The 24,694-nt window shown below is 40.2% G+C and overlaps 3 protein-coding genes across 10 annotated transcripts in view; 2 read left to right on the plus strand and 1 right to left on the minus strand.

The window, feature by feature from the left end:
* The window catches only part of ACSM4 (acyl-CoA synthetase medium chain family member 4), a 36,073-nt gene extending 29,425 nt beyond the window's left edge, over positions 1–6,648 (plus strand). For all 7 annotated transcript variants that reach the window (XM_079120877.1, XM_079120875.1, XM_079120872.1 and 4 more), the window contains 7 exons: positions 8–131; positions 1,083–1,163; positions 1,306–1,407; positions 1,854–1,981; positions 2,076–2,175; positions 3,754–3,873; positions 5,020–6,648. In XM_079120877.1, coding sequence (XP_078977003.1) covers positions 8–131; positions 1,083–1,163; positions 1,306–1,407; positions 1,854–1,981; positions 2,076–2,175; positions 3,754–3,873; positions 5,020–5,106 — 742 coding nt within the window. In that variant the 3' untranslated portion in view covers positions 5,107–6,648. The remainder of the gene's footprint in view (positions 1–7; positions 132–1,082; positions 1,164–1,305; positions 1,408–1,853; positions 1,982–2,075; positions 2,176–3,753; positions 3,874–5,019) is intronic.
* Positions 2,510–24,694, plus strand: part of ACSM3 (acyl-CoA synthetase medium chain family member 3) — a 62,375-nt gene continuing 40,190 nt past the window's right edge. The window contains exon 1 of the mRNA XM_079120864.1: positions 2,510–2,519. The gene's annotated coding sequence lies outside the window, so the exon portion shown is untranslated. The remainder of the gene's footprint in view (positions 2,520–24,694) is intronic.
* THUMPD1 (THUMP domain 1 NAT10 acetyltransferase adaptor) lies at positions 5,785–13,145 on the minus strand. Of its 2 annotated transcripts, XM_079120902.1 has the most exons (5): positions 12,873–13,145; positions 11,370–11,544; positions 10,312–10,560; positions 8,960–9,389; positions 5,785–7,463 (listed from the first exon to the last, which is right to left on the minus strand). In XM_079120902.1, exons 1-4 carry the CDS (start codon positions 13,098–13,100, stop codon positions 8,980–8,982), a joined length of 1,062 nt encoding a protein of 353 aa, XP_078977028.1. In that variant the 5' UTR covers positions 13,101–13,145; the 3' UTR covers positions 5,785–7,463; positions 8,960–8,979. The 2 variants fall into 2 exon arrangements, with proteins under 2 accessions (XP_078977028.1, XP_078977027.1); XM_079120901.1 differs by having other exon boundaries at positions 5,785–9,389.

Genomic DNA, 24,694 nt, shown 5'->3' on the forward strand with positions numbered 1-24,694 from the left:
TCTTTAGATACAAATTCAAGACGCTCCGGCACTGTGTGACGGGAGGGGAGCCGCTCAACCCGGAGGTGATGGAACAGTGGAAGATGCAGACTGGGCTGGAGCTGTACGAGGGCTACGGACAGACAGAAGTGGTATATGTCAGGGCAAAGTTTAAGTTTAATACAGTTGTCCCCTGGTATCCATGGGAGAGTATCCAGGACCCCAGAGATACCAAAATCCTGGGATGCTCAGGTCCCTTATAGAAAATGACTCGGTTTTTGCAAATAACCTACACACATCCTCCTGCACACTTTAAATCATCCTTAAATTCTAGTATGTAATACAATGCAAATACTACTTAAATACCTGTTGTGCTCTATTGTTAGGAAAATGTACACAGTACAGGTACAATTTAAAATATATATATTTCAGCACTTGGTAGGTTGAATCCAAGGATACAGAACCTGCAGAAATGGACGTTGGGGTCTTTCAGTCCCAGGTCTGCCAACTGAACACCTCAAGTGCCCCAATCCTGCTCTAAATTTTTGTGTCATTTTCCAATAACTTTCCTTGCCTGTAGTCATTAAAACTTGTGAATTTCCAATTTGGTTTGGATTTAGGAGAATTGTGATTATTCTATAGTATTCCTGCCTCCTCTCCACACAGGAAAAATCTCAGGCTCCTTAGGACTTGGTGAGGCTCAGACTAAGTTGCCCATCTTTCCGTTGCTCTCTGTGGGGAATTTTCTCCAAGAGTCACATCATGGAGTCTACAAGGAGTGGTTTTCAAAATGTGGTTTTCAAACCAGCAGCCTTGGCATCATCTGGGAATTTGTTAGAAAGGCAAATTTCCAGTCCCTACCATGCACCTATGGGAGCAGAAACTCTGGGACTTGTGATCTGTGTTGTAATAATGTTCCAGGTGATTTCAACACACACTCAAGTTGGAGAACAAGTGCTCTAAAGTAATGCATTAGAATATGAGAAGATGTGTTGCATACTGGGGAGATGGCTCAAATCAGGATTTGAGTTTCAGTGTCATAAAGGAAATAACTACAGAAAGTAAAGTTTTACATACTTACGCAAAGCATGTCTTCTCCACAGGGAATAATTTGTGCCAATATGAAAGGACAAGAAATCAAACCAGGATCTATGGGGAAAGGCGTCTTGCCCTACGATGTCCAGGTGGATTGAGAAAATATCTGGTTCCACGAGGAAGAGAGCCGTCTTGTGGTTCCCTGCCCCCTCCTTACACAACTGTGCATAACCCATTGTCATCTTGTGAAAAGAAAAATGTCAAAACCTAAACTGTTTCTCTCATTCTTAGATTATAGACGAAAATGGCAATGTCATGCCGCCTGGCAAAGAGGGGGAAATTGCCCTCAGACTAAAGTCCACTCGGCCCTTCTGCTTCTTCTCTGAATATGTGGTATGAAAATGGAGAAGGTGTTAGTCATGCACTGATGCAGACATATCCAAATTTCTACTCACCATGTCCTGCTGTATTAAATGCGGGCAAGTGACAAATCCCCTGTACAATTGTACTGTACAGTGGAGAGAGTATCACCCATCTCCTAAGTGTAAAGATTAAATTCCAGGTGTAAGAAACCAGGCGCAGTGACTGTCCTCAGAAGGAGTAGGCCGGGGGCGGGACGGGGGACAGAGGGAAGCACCAGAGGGAGAAGAGAGGCTTGGTTATTATTAAACTTTTTTGAAGCTTTTGTTACTTTATGCTGGAAACTACTCTTTTTTTTTTTTTTTTTAAGAAAAAAACTATTTTCTTTAGAAGTAGAATGTGTACTGTGCTAGTCATTTAATGAGTGCTATGTCCCTGTTTTGTGCAAACTGTCCCCAAATGACATCTCTGATTCCTAGAACAACCCACAGAAAACTGCTGCCACGATAAGAGGGAACTTCTATGTCACTGGAGACAGAGGAGTGATGGACAGTGATGGGTATTTCTGGTTCGTGGGCAGAGCTGATGATGTCATCATATCCTCTGGGTTTGTACCTTTGCCACTCTCAGAAAGCGACGGTTTGTCAGGCAGGGCAACCTACTTGGCAAGTGCAGCAGCGAAGGCTTCTTTTCCCTGGCAGGTACCGCATTGGGCCCTTCGAGGTGGAGAGCGCGCTCATAGAGCACCCGGCGGTGGTGGAGTCGGCTGTTGTCAGCAGTCCAGATCCAGTCCGGGGAGAGGTAGGGTGGATGCCGTTCATTCCAGCCGCAATTTCGTGTTTCAACTTCTGTGCATTTGACAAAACCGAGAACAGTCACTTATAAGGCATACATATGGAAAAAAAAAAAAAAATATATATATATATAGCAGGCAATTGACTTTATAAATGAACTGTGTCCCAAAGAGGATTAGGAGTCTCTAGGTGGCAAGGGACAGAAACTCAGCTCAAACCGACTTGTTATAAATGATGATAATAATAATAATAATAATAATTTGGTGGGCTAACACAAGAAAGAAGTATTCAGGAGCAGCTATATTCAAGCATTCAGTGAAATTAGCATGACAGTCGCTCTCCACGTCTGCCTCTCCTGTTGTTTATGCTGGCACCATTTCAACAGGTTCTTCCTACTTTTTAACAACCAACTCCAGGCTTAACAATCCTCCTCACTCTCCCACAAAAGGAGAAAGTTCTTTTCAACTGTTTCAAGTAACTTCCTCGATCTCATTTGCCCACCTTCGATCACAACTCTAGCCAATGTGGTCCAGAGAATGAGAGGCTACTGGCCAGGCCTGGGTCATATGCCTGTCACAGGAGGTGAGGGTTGGTACCGACCCCACCAGGGAGATGGGGTAGTGCTCCAAGGGAAACTCTGAGTACTGTTACTAAAAAGGGGGAACAGATACTACACAAGCAAAAGCAATAGACTTCAGCCTGGAAAACTGTCGGGAAGCTCAAAATGCATTTTCTTACAAAAACGATGCAAATGGGAGATTGAGGCCAGACCCCAAATAAGTCCCATGGCCATTTAGGGTCTAATGAATGAGAGGTTACTAAGGTAATGACAGTAATAACATTAGCTCAGTAGGAAGCCTTATAACATGGAAAGAGAATTTCCTTTGCTCATGAAAGTTTCCAGACTCAGCAAGTGGGGAAAAAAAAAAAAAAAAACTCTCAAAACAGTGTGTTATCACCATCTTCCCTCTGTGCCTCCCTCTCTCATACCAGTGACCCTTTGTAGGAGCATGGGAAACCTGTGCTCTTACTGCCTGAACCTGCTCCACTATCCATCTAATCCCATTCTCCAAAATATTGTCCTCCTGATTTCAGCAGAACAACCAAAGTGTACACCAATTAGAATCCATGCACAAATAATCATTTGAAGTATGCTTGCTAACCCAACAATTATCTAATTGCTTTAAAGAGAAGCAAAAAGGAGAAGGCAAGAAACACCTTACAGGCAGATCAATCCTTCCTGACACATCATCCTTCCTCCGTTAGGGCTTCCCAACACCCCCTCAAACCATATTCTCTAGAACCTCCATTTGTCCTGCAATAACATGCTTTTCCTAATAGGTATAGGTTTGTTGGCATAAGGGGTCATCTGTCAATCAGTGATGCCTATTTAGTAAAACAGGTCGACTGAAATGTTAAATATGTGACACGTAAACAGAGTTCAGAGGTGACTGAACTCATCACAAGTTGCTATTAACAGTGTCTACCTTCAGCCTTGGTTCTGAACCCTTGACTTAAAACAAAGAAAAACAAAAAGATAGCAAAAGAAAATGATAGCAGTGTAAATGGAGTTTTCTGCCCGCAGGTGGTGAAAGCTTTTGTTGTCTTATCTGCGCCCTTCAAATCCTCCAACCCTGAGAAATTAACTCTGGAGCTTCAGGATCATGTGAAAAAATTAACTGCACCTTATAAATACCCAAGAAAGGCAAGTCCAAGTTTGGGTTCCCAAACTAAGATCTAAGCTAGTATATAGATGTTATTGAATTTTGACTTACTATGTAGATACTTTCTCAGTTTGGTTAGCCTTAGCCTAAGAGTTTTGCTTTAAAATGTTATATATCAGGGCACAACAAATGTGATAAACTAGGGGTTTTTTTGTTTTGTTTTGTTTTTTTTAATGTCTGAATTACTGTAACATATGAATCTTTACATAACCAATTAGTCCCATTCCATTCGGGAAGAATGAAGACAATGTCTACTAAAGTGACTTATTTTTAGGGATGGCACCTGGTTTATCTTAGTACTCTTGGCCATAATACTCCTATAAATTCAAAGTGTATGCCTGTAAGAATCAAGTGACCTCACTTAAGGTTCAGGAAGATAGTATCCAAAGGAAGGATGGGGTCTTTCCTGGAACATTCTTCAAAAGAGGATTTAAGAACAATCCTAAATACAGACAATACTGCAGTTTCCTTCCCATGCTGGAGGCGTACTGCTTGATATGGACTAATCCTCTGAGACAATTCCATTTCAGTTGCCATTTCAGCCAAAAGGAAGTTAATTTCAACCCAAGAACTAACTGAACCATTTTAATACTTTCTCCATTAAGTTAAATCAGTAACTCTTTGATTTTCAGAAATGAGGATTGATGGCATTTTAAAATACATAATCTAATCTTTTTTTTTTTTTTCCCATAATCTTACTTTGAGGGGTCCAGGATTTTAAGGTCCAGTCAGGGTGTAAGGGGAAAATGATATATACTCCAAGTTATCCCTGAAACATTTCCCTCAGAACCTACTATAAAAAGCTCAGATGTCAAGAACTTTTCTTTTTGAATTTAGGTGTAACCTCCATTTCCCCCAGAGGCAATAGGGTCTAAGTCTAGATAGAGGAAACAAAGGGGTGAAAGGGATTCTTTTCTTCTGGCAGAGCACATAGTGAATTTGCACTGTATACCAGGATGATGGTCTTTGAACAGACCAGTTTCTAGTGCCCACAAAATGCAATGAGCTCAGACTAAGACCATCTCCAGAGCTAAAATTCAGCCTCAAGAGTTTCATGAGCGCTCTCTCCCAGTACAGGTGGGATAAGTCGGTGGAATTAAGTGTTTCATAATATGTCTGTCAATTAGGTGGAATTTGTTCAAGAACTCCCAAAGACAGTCACTGGAAAAATCAAGCGCAACGTTTTAAGAGACCAAGAATGGGGACGAGCATAGCTTGATAAGAAAACTGAAGGTTTAAGGATAACAGTGATGCTCTTTTAGTATTTGCTCCCTGATAAATTCTGTGATTACTTTCTTAAAATGTATAAGATTTTTCCTGGTTGAAAATTCAATCGAGTTTTTGTTTTGCTTTTAGCCAAAAAATAAAGAAGCAAATAAATATCTAAACATATTTGAGAATACTGTTATGACTTAACCAACAAAGGTAATGATTTGTGGTGTTTAAAATAGCAGAGGTCAAATGATTACTTTGAAAAGCATAGCACACAGTGAAACTGTTTATCTTGTCCTGCTTAATTAAAGCGCCATTCTGAGAGAATGTTCAAGTCAGAATTTCTTCTGCTTAATATTTTTATTAGATTAATATTTGAAGGTAGATTAAAATGCTAATGTTAAAATGAGGAGTCCTAATAACTCCAAAGTGAATTTGGGAAAATTAACAATAGCACTATATTGCTGATTTGTTTTGGAACAAATCCTGTAAAATACCTAAAACTTGGATTATTTAGGAGTATTTAATCTACAGTAACTAATAATTTTTTTCTATCTTTACTTTTTAGAACCATGTATGACTTTTTTGATACATTATTTAACATGTAAACATTTTAATGATATATACTATGAAGAAAGAGATTTACTAAGAGGTAGAAAGAAAAGGTACAGAATACCAACCAATCTTTAAGGAACAAATTTATTTTGGTTTTTGGAAAATACCAGAAACTATGAAAAACAAGCTGAATATCTGGCTGTACCAAAAGCAAAATACAAGCAAAGTGACATCTGAAAATCATGTTTAAGCTTCAAGAAACATTTTAAAATGCCAATTTTAATTCTTTTTTCAATAGAGCAAAACAAGTTCATTAAACCACAACTGAAGTGTTTTTAACTGCTATAATTAAAAAAAAAAAAAGCATTCGATTCCAACGTTGGATCTCATCATTTATAAACAAAATGCTCAAATGTATAAACAGATGGTAAAAAAAATCTGTCCACGGATGAATTTAGACCCCAACAGGCATGGTATGCACAGCTGGGGAAGAACAGCTTGTGTCACACTCAGGTCTTACCAAATAAAAATAAACATAAAAATTGACTAAACCCAAACTATCAAAGCAAAATTCTGTAGAGTAGCAGCTTCACAAAGCAAAAGGAACTCATTCAGTGCCACAGAGTCTTCTGTTCTGTAGCTGTATGGCCAGCTTATTCCCAAAGTCCCTTTATCTTGTACTATCAAAAGAATCTTTGTCTTGGAGCAAGTCCACTGAAGAAGGCACCAAGATCCCATTCTCCCTGTTCCCCCAAATGACTCTTGACGATACTCATCCTTTCAGGAAGACGTCTGAGTTAACATCCTGAACATCTGAAGATGCCTACATTCCACCCCACCTACATTACCAAGGTCGTGCCCACCCTCTCTGCCCACCCCCAGGTCCTTCTAGTCTGCTTACCACGCAGAGCTCTCAGGGTACACATGCATTCCCATGTTGACTGGCCATTACATAAGCAGTCACTTATGTAGGGAGCCTTTGTCACTTACACTACTACCAAACTTTAAAATAAACACCCAAATTATTTTATAGCCCCTTAGTATTCCCAACCTATTTTACACTGTTCCTTGGTGTCTCTCTACCAGCCTTTTTCAATCGCTTCACCTGGGAGGGACCCTTGAAAACATTTTCAAATTCAGGTGACCCCTGCAGGAACCCCTTGTGGCATGAGCGTGAGCACAAAGTAGAATGCTCTTATTTCAAGGAAGTCCTGAGCTGTCAGACCAGAGCGAAGTTCTTTTTCTTCCTTCAGAGTGAAAACAGGAGAAGAAATGCTGCTTAATTTGGTTTTGCATTCCTTCAGGTCGAAGATTTGCCACTTTTGTAATCTTCATTTTCGAGTGCAAGTTGCTGCAGAAACACTTCAACAGTTCCTTTGGCAACTCTTTAAAATTACTTTTCCAGAGTCCGTTTCCTTCTAAATCTTGGAGTTAGATCACTTTAAGAAAAAAAATGTTTCTCTAGGATCTTGCAGAAACTTTTTCATTATATATACAATGGCAATTTCTGCTACATAGGCTGCTTTCTATCGCTATTCTTCATTTTCAAAGCATTCAGCAAACCTGTCCTGTTATTTTCTTGTAAGTACCCTGGTAACCCACCTTTCCACTCACACATTCTTTAAGAACTCTTCCTCTGATAAGACAGCAGGTTTCTGTAGGTAGTATGAGATATATGTACTCTTTATCCATGTTTTAGTTTGGGATTTGCTTAACATTCTTATATAAATGGACCTTAAATAAAATTAACCATTTTTGTAGCATTATTGAGAACTTCATCTTCACACTGTTGATATCAGCATCTCTGTGAAGAAAGCAGTGTGCTATTGCAAACATCAGGATTTCTTTTTTTGAAATAAGGCATAACTCTCATGGAGCCAACCAATAAGGGGCAACTAGGAGAAGAGAGGCCTTTAGTTTTCTAGGTATGAAGATGTAACATTAAAGATAGATTGGCCTGGTTTGGGGTTGTGGCTCAGTGATAGAATGCTTGCCTAGCACGTCTGAGGCCCTAGGTTCAATCCTCAGCACCACATAAAAAGATAAATAAAGGTATCGTATCCATCTACAATTAAAAAAAAAAAAAAAAATATATATATATATATATAGGCCTTAGTTTTGAGAGACTTCTAGCAGCAGAAAAAAAAAAAAAAACTGTCCATTTATGTTCATTATCATTTAGAAATCTTACAAATGCTACAACAACAAAAAAAAAAATAGTTGTGAAATCTGTTGACTCAACCCAGGTAGAGGCTGCTGTTTCTCAGTCAACTACACAAAACCTCTTTACATCATGTGACATATCATCATTAAATCAACTTATCAAACTGAGAGAAAAGTCATTTCAATTGCTTATACTTGCCCTTGCACTTTAGTGTTGATCTTATTAGATTTTTACCAACTACATAATTTTTTCTTTTCTAGGATAGAGTCTGCTCCTAAATAATTTGCTTCCTAACCCTTTTCACTGAATGTGATTTTTTTGAACAAAAGCTTTACTCTGATTTCATATTCCAAAAGTCATTAAAGTAATCCATATCCTTATCAAATAATTGTGATTTAGTTACCATTGATGGAGTTAACTGCTAGTAAGTTGCATGCCACAGACAAGGCACAGTGTACAGGACAGCTTGGATCATAAATCCATATCAAACCCTGGAGAAGGAGCTTGCACTGGAATGACAGAACCTCTTTGTTTTGCCTGCTATACTAGGAGATTGGGATTCCTCATCACCAACTTTATCAGAAATGCCTGTAGGTCTAGGCCTGGAATGGTCCTCTTCTAGCTCACACCTTGCAGTCAAAAACTGCAGCAATGGACCATAAGATGTGTTCACAGCAAACATTATTAAAAGATAAAAATGATGTAATAACTGAACAAGAAAAACACAAAAACTATAAACCATCACAAAACAATGCACTTCTAACCTACAAAATCCACATTTTTGCAATGTTTAGAACAAAATGGCAGGGGATAGCTTAGTTGTGGCACATAAAAATTCCTTCCTTAGAAGGAAAACGTCCCTCTGATTTCTGTTTCTCAGAGCTTGTTCACTCCCATAAGACAACAGGCTGGCAGTGCACATGGGGAGGCTGGAGAAGGAAGAAGCCAACACCTTTCTCCCACCACCCTCCCCTCGTGACAGCAGATGGGCCTGTACACCCCACCAAGGGGCTGCAAGAGTGCTAACAAAACCGCTAACAGGGTTGTGAGACCAGCATTAGGCAGCACAAGGTCAAAATATTATAATTTTACATGGAACCCTAGTACCATTCACAGAACCCCACTGGGAAACCCACCTCCAACATAAAATGACCTCCTATGAGTGGTCATTTTCATTTGACTTGGATCCTTCTGTGACTTGATCTGCAAGTTCAGGTTTAGCTCCTTCCTCATTCACCACCTGTGACTCAGACTTGGGTTTTGTCTGCTCTAGCTCCTCATTATTCTCTGGTACCACCTGCTGGTTGTTTTTTCCTTCTGAGGGGTCTTTTTGATTTAATTTGGCTTCAGGTTCCAATTTTGCTTCTTTCCCATTTCCTAGCTTTGAGTGGGGCTGTGGTGGGTCTTTAGCACTCTTCACAACCTCCTGGAGATTATATTTTCTGAACAACATGTAATCTTTCACCACACTCAGGCAACAGACAGCTTTGATGATTTCTACTACCACCGTGTACTGGGGATTGGTGAGATCCACCTTATTTTCTGAATTGAGGCTACCCACTATTCCTGTAAAAAAAAAATAGGAAAACATTTAGGTTGAGAGGGATACCACTAAGTTTGATGGATACAAACAAAACTTCTCGTTACTCTCTATTGGAGATTTGTTAAAACACAATGTATACTAGTCCTCTTTTATGTGAACCTGAATCAAATTCTTTGAATTCTTTCAATAAATAAATACGAATGAAATTCTGAGACATTTAATAAGTATACAATGGGCCCTCCTATCTGTGGGTCTGCCATCTATAGATTCAACAAACCTTTGATCAAAATATTCAGGAAAAAACTATCTGTACTGAATATACAGACTTTTGAAATTGCTATTTTCTTGTTGTTATAAACCACAGTATAACTGTTTACACATTTATGTTGAACTGGGTATTCTAAGTAATCTTGAGGTGACTTAAAGTATATGGAAGATGTGCACAGGTTGCATACAAACACTACACCTTTTTATAAAAGGGACTTGAGCATCCACATTTTGGTATCCGTAGGGAATACTGGAAACAATCTCCCATAGGTACACAGAGACAAATGTACTTTTTTCCTTAAAGAAAATTCCAAACCTGTTTGGAAAGGACTATCAGAAAGTCTCATATTTAACATCTTGTCACAAATTTGATATTTTAATATACTTGATCTATGCTAAAAAATGTAAACCTTAAACGTTAAAAGAGAAATTCTTGCTGGGCATGGTGGCACATGCCTGTCATCCTAGCAACTTGGGAGGCTGAGGTAGGAGGATTTTGAGCTCAAAGCCAGCCTCAGCAATTCAGTGAGGCCCTAAGCAACTTAGTGAGAGCCTATCTCTCAAGAAAATATAAAAAGGGCTGGAGATGTGGCTCAGTGGTTAGGCACCCGTGGGCATGGTACCAAAAAAAGGAAAAAACAAGTGTTTACCTACATAAAATCAGTAAGAGAAACATACCTGCCAGCTCTTTGATAACTTCTTCTCTGTTCATGTGACTGTTATTTCGAGATTTATAAACAATCTGAAATGTCCCTTTGTTTGGAGCTTTAAACCAGGGCTCCAAAAATGTTTCTGCATATTTTTTCATATCTTCTAAGAAAGCTTTGCATGTGCCTGAGATGGGTAACATTCGTAAAATAACTCGAGTCTTCTTTTTCTTGGTTTTGTACATATCCTGGAGAATATGATGCACCAATTTCTCAGGTTCTACAAGAAAACAAAAGAAATCAGCACAGAACAAACAAGTTTTTTCAAGTAGTATTTCTTCAGTGCCCACATTATATCTGATATTTTAACTTTTCATCATTTCTACTTCTGCTAAAAATAATTATTCATGTAGATTCTGGAGTTAATGTTTTTGATGCCCTGATTTGAAAAACACAAAACCCTACTGTTGTTTTCCTATAACAGTAGCAACTATCGGAGTAACAGACATTAAACAGTAACCTTCTTACAAAAAAAAATCTGCAAGTCACTGAAAAAATTCAACTAACACATCAGCTAATGAATACATAAGTCTAGATCTCAGACCTGGGAAGAATCTCAGAACACTGCAGTGCATTATCATTAAGTGGTGGTCCTCGGGCTGCATGGTCAGGCTATCTACAAGTCTCTGTGGGGATGCTCAATGTTTTTAATATTTTTAAGTTTTTGCTGATCTCATTTTAAAATCCAAGAACTTCTCCAGATTTCCAACACAAAATCTGGCTCTGCTTCCCCAAATGGCAACTATTGGCTGGAGCTGAGTAGCAGTCAGAACATGCGCTCTTATCCTGCCTACAGTTACACACAAAGGAAACGGTGGCAAAGCCAGGCTTCCACTCCTAAGACAATGCTATCCACACCGCCTCATTCTACCTCTCCATTCCCTGCTGCTAATTTGGTCTAGAAAGATTGCAATCAAGTGATTAAAAGACCCATGCCCATGAAGCTACTTTGTAGCCAGTGTTCTCTGAGACAGGGAGTTGTCCAAATACGTAGGATCAATAACCTTAGGGGGTGTAAGATAGACACACCTATCCCAAGTGTTCTGATGAAGACTACATTATTTGCTCCACTCTCCACTGACTGGAATCTTCTTAGCCTCATCTCTGTAGAAGCCTTAATATCACCAACTTCTTTCTTCAAGGCAGCTTCCATGTCATCGTCTTCTCCCTCACTTCCAGAGGGCTGCTGATCCTTGTCCGTAAACTGTTCACATGAAACCAATAGGAAGAAATGACACAACAGCTCATGTTCAAACACTATAATTAACTTTATGTGAAACCCCTGGAGGCAGATGGCTTAATACTGACAATAAAATATTTTATTAAGAGATTGACTAACACTCCCTCCAAACTCTGAAGGAAGAAGGGCGTTCCCTCAGACCGTGGTATCATTTGAAAATATTTTCAAAAGGATCTTTTTTTTTTTTTTTTTTTCCAAAAGGATCTTGACAGTCTGGCCGAGGAAAATGTGCTCATCAGATGAAGCCTGTCAGGGTGGACCTTAACACCATCTCTAGATATCTTTGTGTCTGACTCTTCTCTTGGTAAGATTAGAACCAAATACTTAACAGAATTAAAGAACCTTTACTCCTGTTCTACTAAGGAAAAGAGCACAGAGTTTTCGAGAACTTGCTCAAGGTACCAGTATAGCGAAGACATTCACCTGTTGCCCAGTGTTCCACCCTAACAAAGAGACTGCCAATCAAACACTAATTGTGCACATTTAAGGAAACCTTATATATCCAGAATGTACTTTACATACTTATGCAACTTCCTAGCCAAAGTACTACCATTATTATTATTTATTTTTTTTTAATAAAGCTCAGCAGAATTAAATACTCTGCCCATGCCCAGGTCCCAGAGCCAGAAAACAATGAGGCCCTCTGTACTATTCTTCTTTACTTTATTCCTCAGGGTGTGTATGTGTATATTGGTTCAAATTCTGAGTCAATAAAATCATGACACTACCAAAAGGTAGTGAAATTTCAGGTAGTATTTGTTGGGAAAAAAAAAAATGTAGCCAGGTGCAGTGGTGCAGGCCTGTAATCTTAGCAGTTAGGGAGGCTAAGGCAGGAGGATCCCGAGCTCGGAGTCAGACTCAGCAAAAAATGTTTTTTAAATGTATTATATGTGCATTTGGGAAATAACTAGCATTACTATAGCATTACTATCAAACCCACGACTTCACAGACAAATAAATACATTATTAGTCAACTTCACAGGGCTGTCGTGCAAAGAACGTGTTTTGAAACTTCTTCGGCACATCTTTTGGCCTGCAGGAAGCCATCAATAAAAGGGAGCTACTGTGATTAAAGATGGGAAGGAAATCCAGGGTGACTGGCAACACGTCAAGCAAAACACCCACAGGCCCGGAGTCCGCAGGAGACAGGAGGGCGCGGGTTCCGGCGAGGCCACGCCCCCGCCGCCCGGCTCCCGCGGCAAGTCGCGCGCACGCGCACAAAGGCAGCCGGCCTTCCCAAGTCCCTCCTTCCCCCCCAAAGGCCGGCAGGCTGGCGAGCCCAGGAGCGCTACCTTTTCGGGCCCGTACATGTCGTCGCCGTATTCGTTGAGCAGGCTGTAGGCCTCCTCCACGCACTTGCGCTCGTTCATATTGCAGGTGATGAGGATGCCCTGCAGCCCGGGCTCCAGCTGCCGCGGCCCGGCGTCGCCGCGCCGAGCGCGCTTGGCCTGCACGTACTGAGCCTTGCCTTTGCGCTTCCCGCCGCTGGGCTGAGGGGGCTGCTGGGCCGGCTCCGCCATGGCGCGTGGAGCTGAGGCAGCGAGAAACGTGTTTCTCGCCGTTTCTCGGCGGCCGCGCCTTGGCTGGCGCCGGCTGATAACGTCATATGTGCGCGGTAGCATCACCCGCCGCCCGCCTCCGGGTCCCCTTGGGTGCTGCACGGGGTCCTAAAGCCCTCCGGATCACTGTGTCAAGTATCCAAAAGCTTTCCAGTAAAGTTCATACGCGCCCAAATTTGCCAGAATGTTTGTTTGACCTACAACCAAGAATGTTGGCTGGTACTGAGTGTAACTTTTAAAAATTTGTTCTAATTAGTTGAACATGACAGTAGAATACATTTATGCACTTTGATATACATAAGTGGGGTACATTTTATAAGGAAATTCCAAGGAACCACGCCAGACATGGGGAAATCACATAAGGGAATTTATTAAGCAAACAGAATGTCTCCCTGCAGGGTAAGAGAAAATGAGAGGAAAAGAGAAAGGAAAGAGAAAGGGTGCCCGCTAGAGAGAGTGGAAAGCCAGGAGGATAGAGAAAAGTGAAGACAGACAGAAGAATGGGGAAAAAATGGCGGGGGAAGCTAAACAGTTGAATTCTGCAGGGTTACCAGGGGACCAATATGGGAGAAGGACACTTGCAAGCTGACTGATGAACCAATAGCTAGCTAGGATGTTCCCAGATTGACAAGTGGTTGGGAGGCGGGGACAATTACTGCGCCTGATAGGCGGGGGAGCAGCTTTATACATTACACATTTTACCCTTTTTCTGATTATACATGCTGTAGAATCACATTGGTCATGCAAACGTATATGTACAGAGGTAATGTGGTCTGATTCATTCTACTACCCTTCCTATGCCCTCTACCTAAAGTAACTATTCTTCCTTAGCACGTGCCCTCCCCCCTTTATTGTGACTTAGCACCCACATATCAGAGAAAACATTTGGCCTTTGGTTTGGGGGGATTGGCTTATTTTGCTCAGCATGACATTCTCCTATTGATTATTGAAAAGATGCCACTTTTGATGAATGTGTTCAGGAGGAGTGAATGTTTGTCATTCTCACGCAAACCACCCTTTTGGTACAAAGTTGTTACCAGATTCGATCTCCTACAAAATCCTAAGAGTTAATCTGATGGACATTGCACTCACTGCCAATAACCTTTAGTTCTAAATCCAAATCCACCACTATTTCCAAAAGTATTATTACTGAACAATATGAAAAGTAACAACCCCCAAGAAAAAGGGGAATAACAACCCCCAGAGAGAAAGGAGGACAATGTGGTGAGGGCTCTGGACTTTGGACTTTCACCCTTTCCCAGCAACAATGTGTTTCAATCTTTTGCAACTATTTACCCTGATTTGAGCTTTGGTCTTGCACAACTGTTCCTCCTGTCTACTCCAAGGACTCATTCTTGCTATGATTCAAATCTCTCTTGTTATGATTCCAATCTCACTTAAACCCTAAAAAAAAAAATAATAAATCGGACCCCAAACCTCTCCCAGTTCTGGATGGATTTTTCAGTTGCTTACACACTTACCCTGTCCTGAGGATAGTAGAGGATAGACTACAGATGAAAGATGGAGCGTTTGAGTACTTGCACATATTGAACTACTGCCTGCTGAAGTTGTCAGTCAGGAGGCAAACGAAAAAATCAGAACATTTTGTTTCAGGGCTGCTGACTGTGCCAGAAATATCCCAGTTAGCTGATTAGCCCCCCCCATCTATGTGTTAGGATACATATACATGTATTGCCTCCCTTGTTTTGAGCAACTGCCAATGTTGCTTCAATTCAACCCCCTCCCCTGAAACAGGCTCTTATTGCAGCTCTAAATAACTCAGCATTTGTTATTCTTGATTATCCCTCATGACTAGGTCATTATTTCACTGAGAGGTGTCCTTGGTAATGTTGGACCACATTTATGTAAAGTTCCTACGTGTGTGAATTTCACCTCCTTAGGTTACCTGCCAGTCATAAACAACGGCCTGGTGTCTATCACTGGGCACCAAGGACTACAATGTGTTTTGTAAACTCTCTTCTGGCTCCTATGCAGGTGGATGTTTTGTAAGAAAAAATGCTGGCGTTACAAAAAGGAACACTTGGCACTTTCTAGAGTACATAAAGTTCTCTGAGGAAGTTGGCCTTGATTCTAACCAACCCATTTCACATGTTTACACGGGATTACAGACTGGAAAGGGTAAATTGGATTCCCTTTCCCTCTTTCTTCCTTATCTTCAAAACTACTGGCACCTAGGTTACCTTGTATATTCAGTCCAGAATTCTGCCTGACCCCAAATACAGGTAGGATCCTTCTCTTGTTCTGACCTTGCTTCCAACCTGGATTTTCTGTCTTATTTGTGTCTTATCCAGCAACTATAGCGAACAGATGTCTTAACACTGAACACTGGGCTCCTTCTGACTTAATTCCCAATACCTGCTGCCTTTAGAGTTGTGTGGTTTTAAGCCCAGAGTCTAAAGTCAAACCAAGTTCAAATCCTGGTTTTGTCATGTCCTGGCTGTGGGAGTCAGAGAATTACCCAAGCCAAGTTTCGTTTTCTTCACTGGATTAAGAAATTAATGAAGATAATAATAACAACATCCACATCACAAATTATTAGGAGAATTCAATAAGATCAGGCATGTTAAGAACTTAGGTCAAATTCACTGTCTAGTCCGTATGGACTTAAAAACAGCTATTCAGACTGGTCTCGGTGGTATACGCCTGTAATCACAGTGACTTGGGAGGCTGAGGCAGGAGGATTGCAAGTTCAAAGCCAGCTTCAGCAACTTAGCAAGGCCCTAAGTAACCCTGTCTCTAATAAAATATAAAAAAGAGCCAAGGATGTGGCTCAGTGATTAAGCTTCCCTGGGTTCAAATTAAAAAAAAAAAAAAGGCCATCTGGGAGTTTGGTTGTGACTCACGGAAGTCAATATCATCCTCAATCTAATCCCCAAACCTCCTTATCTGTCTCCTAATCTCTTATTTTAATGGTCCTTTGATATGCACGATATATAAATTTAATTTCTTTCAGAAAGGAGGCTAAAAAGGAAATTAATTTTTTAAATAGTTCAAAGAAAAATAAATAACACCTGCGTGCCAACTTCTCCAGTCTCACATTTTGATTGGATGGCATCCCAAGTCCTTAACTGGTATGTGGTTTGGCTGGCACTGTCACTCTTGAGCTTTCACCATACCTCAGCTGTGTGAAAGACCCAAAAGCCAGACTCCCCTGTTGGAACGAGCTCTGAACCCACGTGAGCTGGGGTCTGCCTTCATCCTGGCGCTTGTGCACCCTTCTTGGCCCCCCTGGGTGTCCTGAACCCCTTATCCCCGCCACTTCCAATTTGTTTCATCCCACCAATTCCAGAGTCCCATTGTTGACAGGTGTTGTTTCTCTGAGGCTCACATGGGATTTTGTAGATCTAGGTTCTTGAGGGCAAAAGTGAATGAATCTCTTTCTCTCTCAGGTTCTTCTCCATTTTATATTCTATCTACACAAGCATAAGTCTTTCTCCGTAAAAATTTTCCTGGTGTTTTGTGGGTACATCTTTCCCACCTGTTTGAGGTTTGGTTAAATAATCTATGCTGAAATGTTGTTGTAATTGTAATAGTTTTATGGTTTAGTTCTACTTTGTTGGAAACTTCTAGATCATCCTCCTGCTTCTTCTGACGACTTCTTCAGTCAGTGCTCCAAGGAATGAATCCCTAGTGGTAGAATCTCAGATAGTTTGGTAAGTTAGAGAGAAATACTTCCATTTACAACTCAAATCATATGGAATGCATAATCTCCCAATCCATAATGCTGGTGCTGGATAAACACTAACTTAAAGTAGATGAATGTTCAAGAGTCCATGGTACCTGGAGTTTAGAAGTGCTTTTGGCACAGATGCAGCTAATGAGAATGGGTTACATGAGTTCTCAGGTTGAATAATTTACATTTAAACTAAAAGTTGGAGAAAAGCCAAAGAGAATATAGCATTTAAGACATAGATGAACACAGAGACAAATTAAGACTATAATTGAGTCAGACACTCCTAGATTTAAATAAATTCATCATTTCCCAAGTTCTATGACCTTTGGCAAGTTAACCAGTCTAACCCTCATGCTCTTTGTTTGTAAAATGGGAATAGTTGTAATATGTATCTTATAGGTCATTGTATTGAATAAAATAATTCAAGTCTATTATACATACAAATAGTCAATAAATATTAGCTGCTATGTCTTTGTTGTAGATGTTGGCAATTGGAAAGTTTGGTGGGTATAATTTTTATTTTTTAGAAGTCGAGGTTAAGACATAAGCTTTTTATATTGGTCAATTTGCTTTGAAGTGTTTCCGGCCACTCCTAACTGCTTCTCAGTACCCACCAGACTCCTTATTATATCCAAATGTGTTAACATGGAAAGGTCTACAAGATACATTTTGTAAAGTGGGGTAGGGAGGGGTCTAAGTGAGATATGTATAGTTATGAGCCAATTGGTGTTTTAAAAGAGAGTATATGACAGTATTACCCTGTGTATATGTATGATTACATGAATGGTGTGAATCTACATTTGTGTACAACCATAGAAATGAAAAGTTGTAACCCATTTGTGTACAATGAATCAAAATGAAGTCTGTAAAAATAAAAAAGATTTTAATAAAAAAAGTTAAAAAAACATTTAAAAGAGTATATATGTGCGTAATACACATATATATGTCTATGTTTTAATCATGTGTGTGTGCGTGTGTGTACACATGATGGTAGTGAGGTTATTTTTTCTGCAGTTCTTGACTAAAGCCCAAAGCTAAGGATTAAGAGGTACTAATCCTCTGCCCCTGACATTCTAAAGAGAACTGTCAACAAACACTACTCTCCAAGTTTGCAGAAAGGTGACTCAACTGGTCCTGTTACTCTGACTACACCAGCCTGCTTTTCTGCTCACTTAAGAAGCTTGGAGGGAGGAGAGACTCCCTCTGCAGAGGGAGTCAACAAGGGCCTCCCTCCTAAAAGTTAGAGGTGGCTGCAGGAAGAGACTGATTTCACACCCCTCTGTCCTGTAGAGGACAACAGAGGAGAGGTCTGCAACCCCAGATAGGGTGTTCCAAAGACAGGTGAATATCTGGTGCTTCACAGGGACCCCCCCACACACAAGATACTGGAAAGGTAGAGCCCGCAGGCAGGATTAAAGTCACACCCAACGAGTAAGCCCCCTTATCCTAGTCTCTTTCCTTTACCCTCAACAGTGGAGGATCTAGAGCTTAGCAGAAGGAATGGGAAAAGATGTTGGAGACAGGTAGGGACATGTGACTCCATTCCAGGTGCTGGAGTGGGAGGATCAAAACGGTGAACAAACACCTGCCATTGCAAGTCCCCAGAAGTCCCCCTCAGCCCATGCCGGAGAGATGAGAACAAGTGCAATGGATACCAAATTCGAGATTAAAATTTTTGAATGGGCACACTTTTTTAATAACTGGACGTAGCCGGAAGTTACAGAATATCCCATGACATCATGAAAAGGGATATTAGATACACAAAGGGGGAAAACAGAAATTGGAAAAAAAAAAAATAGTTTGAGTTTAAACTTGTTTAAAAAACTACTTACCTTTATCCATCCCACCTACCACTCCTCCTACACACAGGCACACAATGCTTGTTTTTGCAACACATTTATCTGACACCGTTCTGTATCTTTTGACCATATGCATGCATAATTTTTGTAAGTTAAAATGAAGTGTCATTCCTTGACGTAGGTGTACACCAAAGTATTTCTCTTTTTTCCTGGATCCACAGCTACGTTAATTTGTCCACCCCCTGGAAATGAGAATAAAGCCACTGAAATGAGGGCAGAGAATACAAGCTACTTTCAGGCCTAATTTCATGGGATAGCTGATTTCTTTCTCTCCCTCACACACTCTTTTCCTTCCTCCCTCCCTCTGGCTCCTGCTTCTTGTCAGCTGGTTGATTTCTGAGTGATCCAAACAGGACTTCTAGGAGGTCTGGGGGAGGGAAGAACCTCTGAGTGTGCTTGCAGGAGAATCACCCAGGAAAGCCCATCAAACAGGAACATCTCGGGACTTGGGTCTCTGAGCTTTGGATTTGCTTCTGCAGCCTAGCACACCTTGCACTGGGTATCTAGAGTGTCTTCAGAATGTCTTTTCTATCCTTATTAGTACTGTGTTGTCCAAGGAGATTATGACATTGTCCTTCAGATAAATTAAGAGAGCAGGCCTCATAATGTAGCAAAGAGAACAGGAGTTTGGAATCAGATCTTAGCAGGAAGACCAGGTCTGTTACTTTCTTGGCATCAGTGGAAAATTCTGGACCAGAGGTCAGGCTTCTGTTTTCCGGCCAGAACACCATGAATTACATCTTACTTTCTCCTTACAAAATGTACATAAAATAGAATTCAAGTTATTTTACCTGTATGTAACTGACAAAATGACTGACACTATTCTATATAAAACTTTGTCCTTTTTTCCTATAGAACTGTTTACAAAAATGTTTTTCTTTTTTGAAATATGTCTTGTTATTGTTTAAATTGTCTGGGGGGAGTCATCAAAACTTCAAACTATTTTTACGTTTGAGAAAAGATTTAGCCAACCTTGTCTAGTGGTGGTGAGACAGAAATCTAGGAAAGCCAGAGAATATTCCAGGTGTCTTTTTTCCCTGTTTTAACTTAAATAGGCTAATCCCAAGACCCACCTCCAGATCTCTGCAAGTGATGATGCAAGACAAAGGAGTTATTAGAGGAGGAATGTTTTTGATTAGGAGAGAGAAGATGATGTCAAGCATACAGTGGAAATGGTGGCCAAGTTGGGCAATTCATCCCTCACCACTGGAAAGGATGCAGAGTTATAGAAGTAGTGGTCAAGTAGGTGGTAGAGGGTTGAGAACATTGTTTTCCAACTACTTACAAATCTCAGTGAAATAATGGGTAGGGGAGGAGAAGTAAAGGCTTAAAGAAATTGGGAAAGTGTGAAATCTCCAACTATAGAATTGTTGTGGGTTTATCAGACACCAGGGACAGTCCATTTAGATATTTGGCAGTCGGGAAGTTAAAGTGTGTTAAAATAATTAAATGAAAGGACATTAGATTGAGGCAGTTCTAACACCCAGGATTCTTATACAAGCAAACTGAAACCTAATTTCAGAATTTTAAAGAAAAACAAAGCATAAGCTTAGCTAGTCACAGGCAACCAACTGGGCATTAGTATTGTTTGAGTCGGCTTTCCGTTAATGTGACAAAATACATGAGACAATCAGTTTAAAGGATAAAAGGTTTGTTTTGGCTCACAGTTTTGGAGGTTTCAGTTCATGGTGATATGGCCCCATTCAATGTGGGCTGAAATGAGACAGTACTTCATCATGGTGGAAGCAGGTGGCAGAGGAAGGTTCTCACCTCATGAGGCCAGGAAGTAAGAGTCAAAGAGAGAGGAAGAAACTGGGGTCCTAATATTCCCTTCAAGGGAACATCCCCAGTGACCAAACTTCCTCCCACTAGGCTCCACTTCCCAATAGTGCCAGCAGCTCATGACACACCCTTTAACACAAGGGACTTTGAGGAACTTTCAAGATCCAAACCATAGCAAATGTACTATCTTGAACTTCCCACAGAGATAGTCCAAATAAGGCAACTGCTCCGACTTTAACCAAATGAATAATTTATTTTGCTTGGTTTCCACATTTACCCTATAAAAGTCTTCCCTGCATGTTCCATGGGTGGAACCCCTAACCACTTCTCATTTGGAGCTTCCCAAATCATAAAGTGCTGTGGGCTCAAATAAACCATTTAAAGTTGTAATGTGCCTTAGTTTATCTTTTAACAAGAGTAGCCATCAACCAGTTTAGGACCATCAACGAGTACCATTAGGACCCTAAGAGCATTTCTCCAGAGCCATGTCAAGCTACTTCTCAGGCAGAAAGCTATCCTAGAGTTTTGCAGAGCTGGGTTTTTCCAGATGATTATGCCAATGAGCTAAGTAGTTCATGGAATCCAAGCTGGACAAGAGGTCAGTGGAGGTATACAGGAGGTGAGGTTTAACTCAATGTACTGGAGATTTTAGTGAACCAGAAGAATATTCATGATGAAGGGGCTAGAGAACCATGAACTGAGAAGGCAGGAGGAGCTAGCCAAAAGTGGGGTGTTGAAACAGATTTTGGAGGTGGTACTGTTTGTGGTAATGAGAAAGCATAGTGTGATCATGAGAATGCGGGGTGGGGATCAGTAACAGAAAGGAGATCTGGAAATGAAACATTAGAGTTCAGACAGATCATTCACACGAACAGCTACCAAAAAAATGATGATACAAATTGCAACTGAGAAAAATCCTGAGGTAAAACAACAAAAGAAAAGCTCTCTAGAGCAATAGGACATACTGTGCTTCAGGCAAAGACCTGATACAGAACTAACACCACCGAAACATCTCTGGCTGAAGTTAATGAATTTTATTAAAGAAAGAATTAAGACAGAATGTTTTGCTTCAGCCCAAAGATTAACGTGTTGGGCAGACAACCCAGTTCAGAGGATCAGCTGTGACACGTCTGAGGTCTGATTAATGATGGCCTCCCAATTATATTTTAAGTGCCCCAAATTACTTCATTTTTATTTTTTTCCTTGACATTTCCCCCTTTTAATCAAAAGTTTTCCACTTGGGCTGGGGTTGTAGCTCAGTGGTAGAGCACTTGCCTAGCATGTGAGGCACTGGGTTTGATTGTTGCACTGCATATAAATAAATAAAATAAAGGCCCATTGACAACTAAAACTCGTTTAAAAAAAACTTTCAAGTTAATAATCAGAGATCCCATATTGCTGGAATGAATTTGTCCCAGAAAGTCATTCCCTCATCAGCGGGTGTATTTGACAGCTATGCTGATAGAGCAAGTTCATAGGTTGTAGGGCAGTTTGAGCAACAAGAAGGTCATTGAAAAACCAGAGCTTCAGGCAGATCAGAAATTATTTGAAAAAATCCAGTGGGGCCGTGACTTGGTGAGTATTTTCCAGGAGTTGGCCTGCCATTATGTTGGCTTTAGCAGGAGTCCTGAGACATCAAGATCTACAAAGGGTGAGCAATTTGAACAGAGAAAAATAGAACAGGCAATTATACCAATAGCAGAAAGACTTGTAATGCTGTCAATGTAAGGGAAAAAAAAGATTATCTTTTCCTTACCCATAATGAGGTAAATAGGTCCCTAAAACAAAAGGTAGACTGACCAAAGAGGTGCATATAGATTTATTTAATATAAGTTCTATGTGGCATGGAACCCTTTGGAGACCCAATGAAACAGGTAAACTTGTACATTTTTATTCTAGATTTGGTGAAGAGGTAGCTACCCATGGAGAAGTGTGACTGGACACAGGGGTATGATCTAATGAAACTAAACTGAAGATAACTTAGCAAGGTCTGTTTGTTAGATTCTTCCTTATGTCCCTGTGTCTTCAGAAATAAGGATGTTCCTTTCCTCTGTGTGTTAGGGAAGGCATTTTGCTGTCTTAGTTATTATAAGAGAATACCTGAGGCTGGGTGATTTTTAACGAAGAGAGATTTATTTAGTTCAGGTTCTAGAGACTGTGAATTTCATGAACAGGGAGCTGGCTCCTGATGAGGACCTTCTTACTGCAGTGTAACATAGCTGAGAACATCTCATGGCAAGACGGAGTAAGCATGCTTGCTTTGGTCTCCTTCCTTTTCTTACAAAGCCATAAGGGGCAGTTACACTCTTGACCTCAGCTAAGCCTAATTCCTGCTCAGAGGCCCTACCTCTAAAACCATTAACATATGAATTTGGAGATTAAGTTTCTAATAAATGACCTTTGGGGGGACATATTCAAACCATAGAAATCTCAAATGAGGGTCTTATGACATGCTTCCTGAGAGAAGGGTAGAGGAAAGGCCAGAGTGTTTTTGTCTTTCCTATTTCCTCAAATGCCAATGTGCCACATTTGTGGTCATCATGTCCTGAACCCCATCATGGACTTTGACCATAGTAAGGAAATTCTCCTCTATGCACATTTCACTTTTTTGATAAGATGGGGGTTATCATGAATGATTGTTGAAATTCATCAACTTCTTTTTCTACATTCATTGAAATATGTGATTTTTTTCTCCTTTTACTTCTTGGATAAACTCAAACTGGTAATAATAAATTTCTGGTTTTTATGTGTCAATGATTTTAGTTTTTTGATAATTTATTTTGGATTTCTTATTTATGCTCGGAGAGTATCATAGTTCTTGATTTTCTTTTCACTGGTGTTCTTGTCTGGTTTTGCTATAAATTTTATTCTAATCTCAAGAAGTGAAATGAGAGAGCTTCTAATTCTGGGAAGATGTAATAGACATACTTTTCCCTATTTTTCCTGCTAAATACAACTAAAATTTCTGGACATTAATATAAAACATAAGAAGACTCTGAATGTTGTAGAAAGCAAGGCAGACTGACCATGGACATTGATCCCCAAGGAGCAACACAGCTGTGAGTTCTTTAGGTTTTCTTTTTGACTTGTACATTCTAGAATTTGTAGTTAAAGAAATCAGAAAACTGGAGATGTCAATGGATACAAACAAGAGAAGCCCCCCTTCCTCCACAAAAAAGCACCTTTCTTTAGCCAAGGATCAGGGAGCAGCTTAGCAAACAGGAAACTATTAAATAATAGCTACTGTAGCCAAAGAAACGCAGAAAAAATGGACTCACCTATCCCAACCTATTCCAGGAAAGGTAGATTGAGAGGCTTATACTTCTACTACCCTTATGAGTATATAAATTGAGGTGCCACAATACCTTTGATGGGATGGTAGCAGAGAAGGCTAGGTAAAAATGGAACAGACTAGTGTCAGCAGAGTCCACAGAACAAGGAGCTCCCTCAACTCAGGTGTCATTGAAAGCTAAGCATAGAACTTGGGTTTGTATGTTCACTCAGCCTTAATGAGGTGGTCCTTCCCCTGTCAGAGCAGCACCAAGAAAGCCAGCAAAAACATAAGATTTATGTAAGATCCAGATCTTATTAGGTAACAGAAAAATTTCCACATTTAACTGAAAATTCCTCTACACAACAAGAACCCAGGATGATCTCAAACTGAATGAACAGTCAAAATAAGCCCACACCAAGATGACAAAGATGCTAGAATTATCTGATAAAGATTTTAAAGAAGCCATTACAAAAAAGCTTCAACAAGCAATTACAAATATGCTTGAAACAAACTGGGCACGGTGGTGCATGCCTGTAATCCCAGAAAAATCAGGAGGTAGAATCAGGAGGATCATGTTTGGAGGCCAGCTTTAGCAACTTAGCAAGACCTTGTCTCAAAATGAAAAATAAAAAAGGATGTGGGATATGTCTTAGTGGCAGAATGCCCCTGAGTTCAATTCCCAGTACCACAATCAATCAATCAATCAATCAGCTTGGAACAAATAAAAAAGAATGAAAAGAACAAAGCCTCAGCAAAGAAAGAGAATATATCAAGATGAACCACATAGAAATTTTAGAACCAAAAATTCAATAAAAGAAATTTTAAAAATTCAGTGGATAAGTGTGATAATGTAAAATATATATTTGGTATTTGTTCTGTTTCCTGGCACACAACTCTTAACCCTTTGGGATCTCTTATGTGAGAACTGCATTTCTGTATGCTAGTG

This window comes from Sciurus vulgaris (assembly GCF_902686455.1).
Source record: "Sciurus vulgaris genome assembly, chromosome: 18".
Taxonomy (NCBI): Eukaryota; Metazoa; Chordata; class Mammalia; order Rodentia; family Sciuridae; genus Sciurus; species Sciurus vulgaris.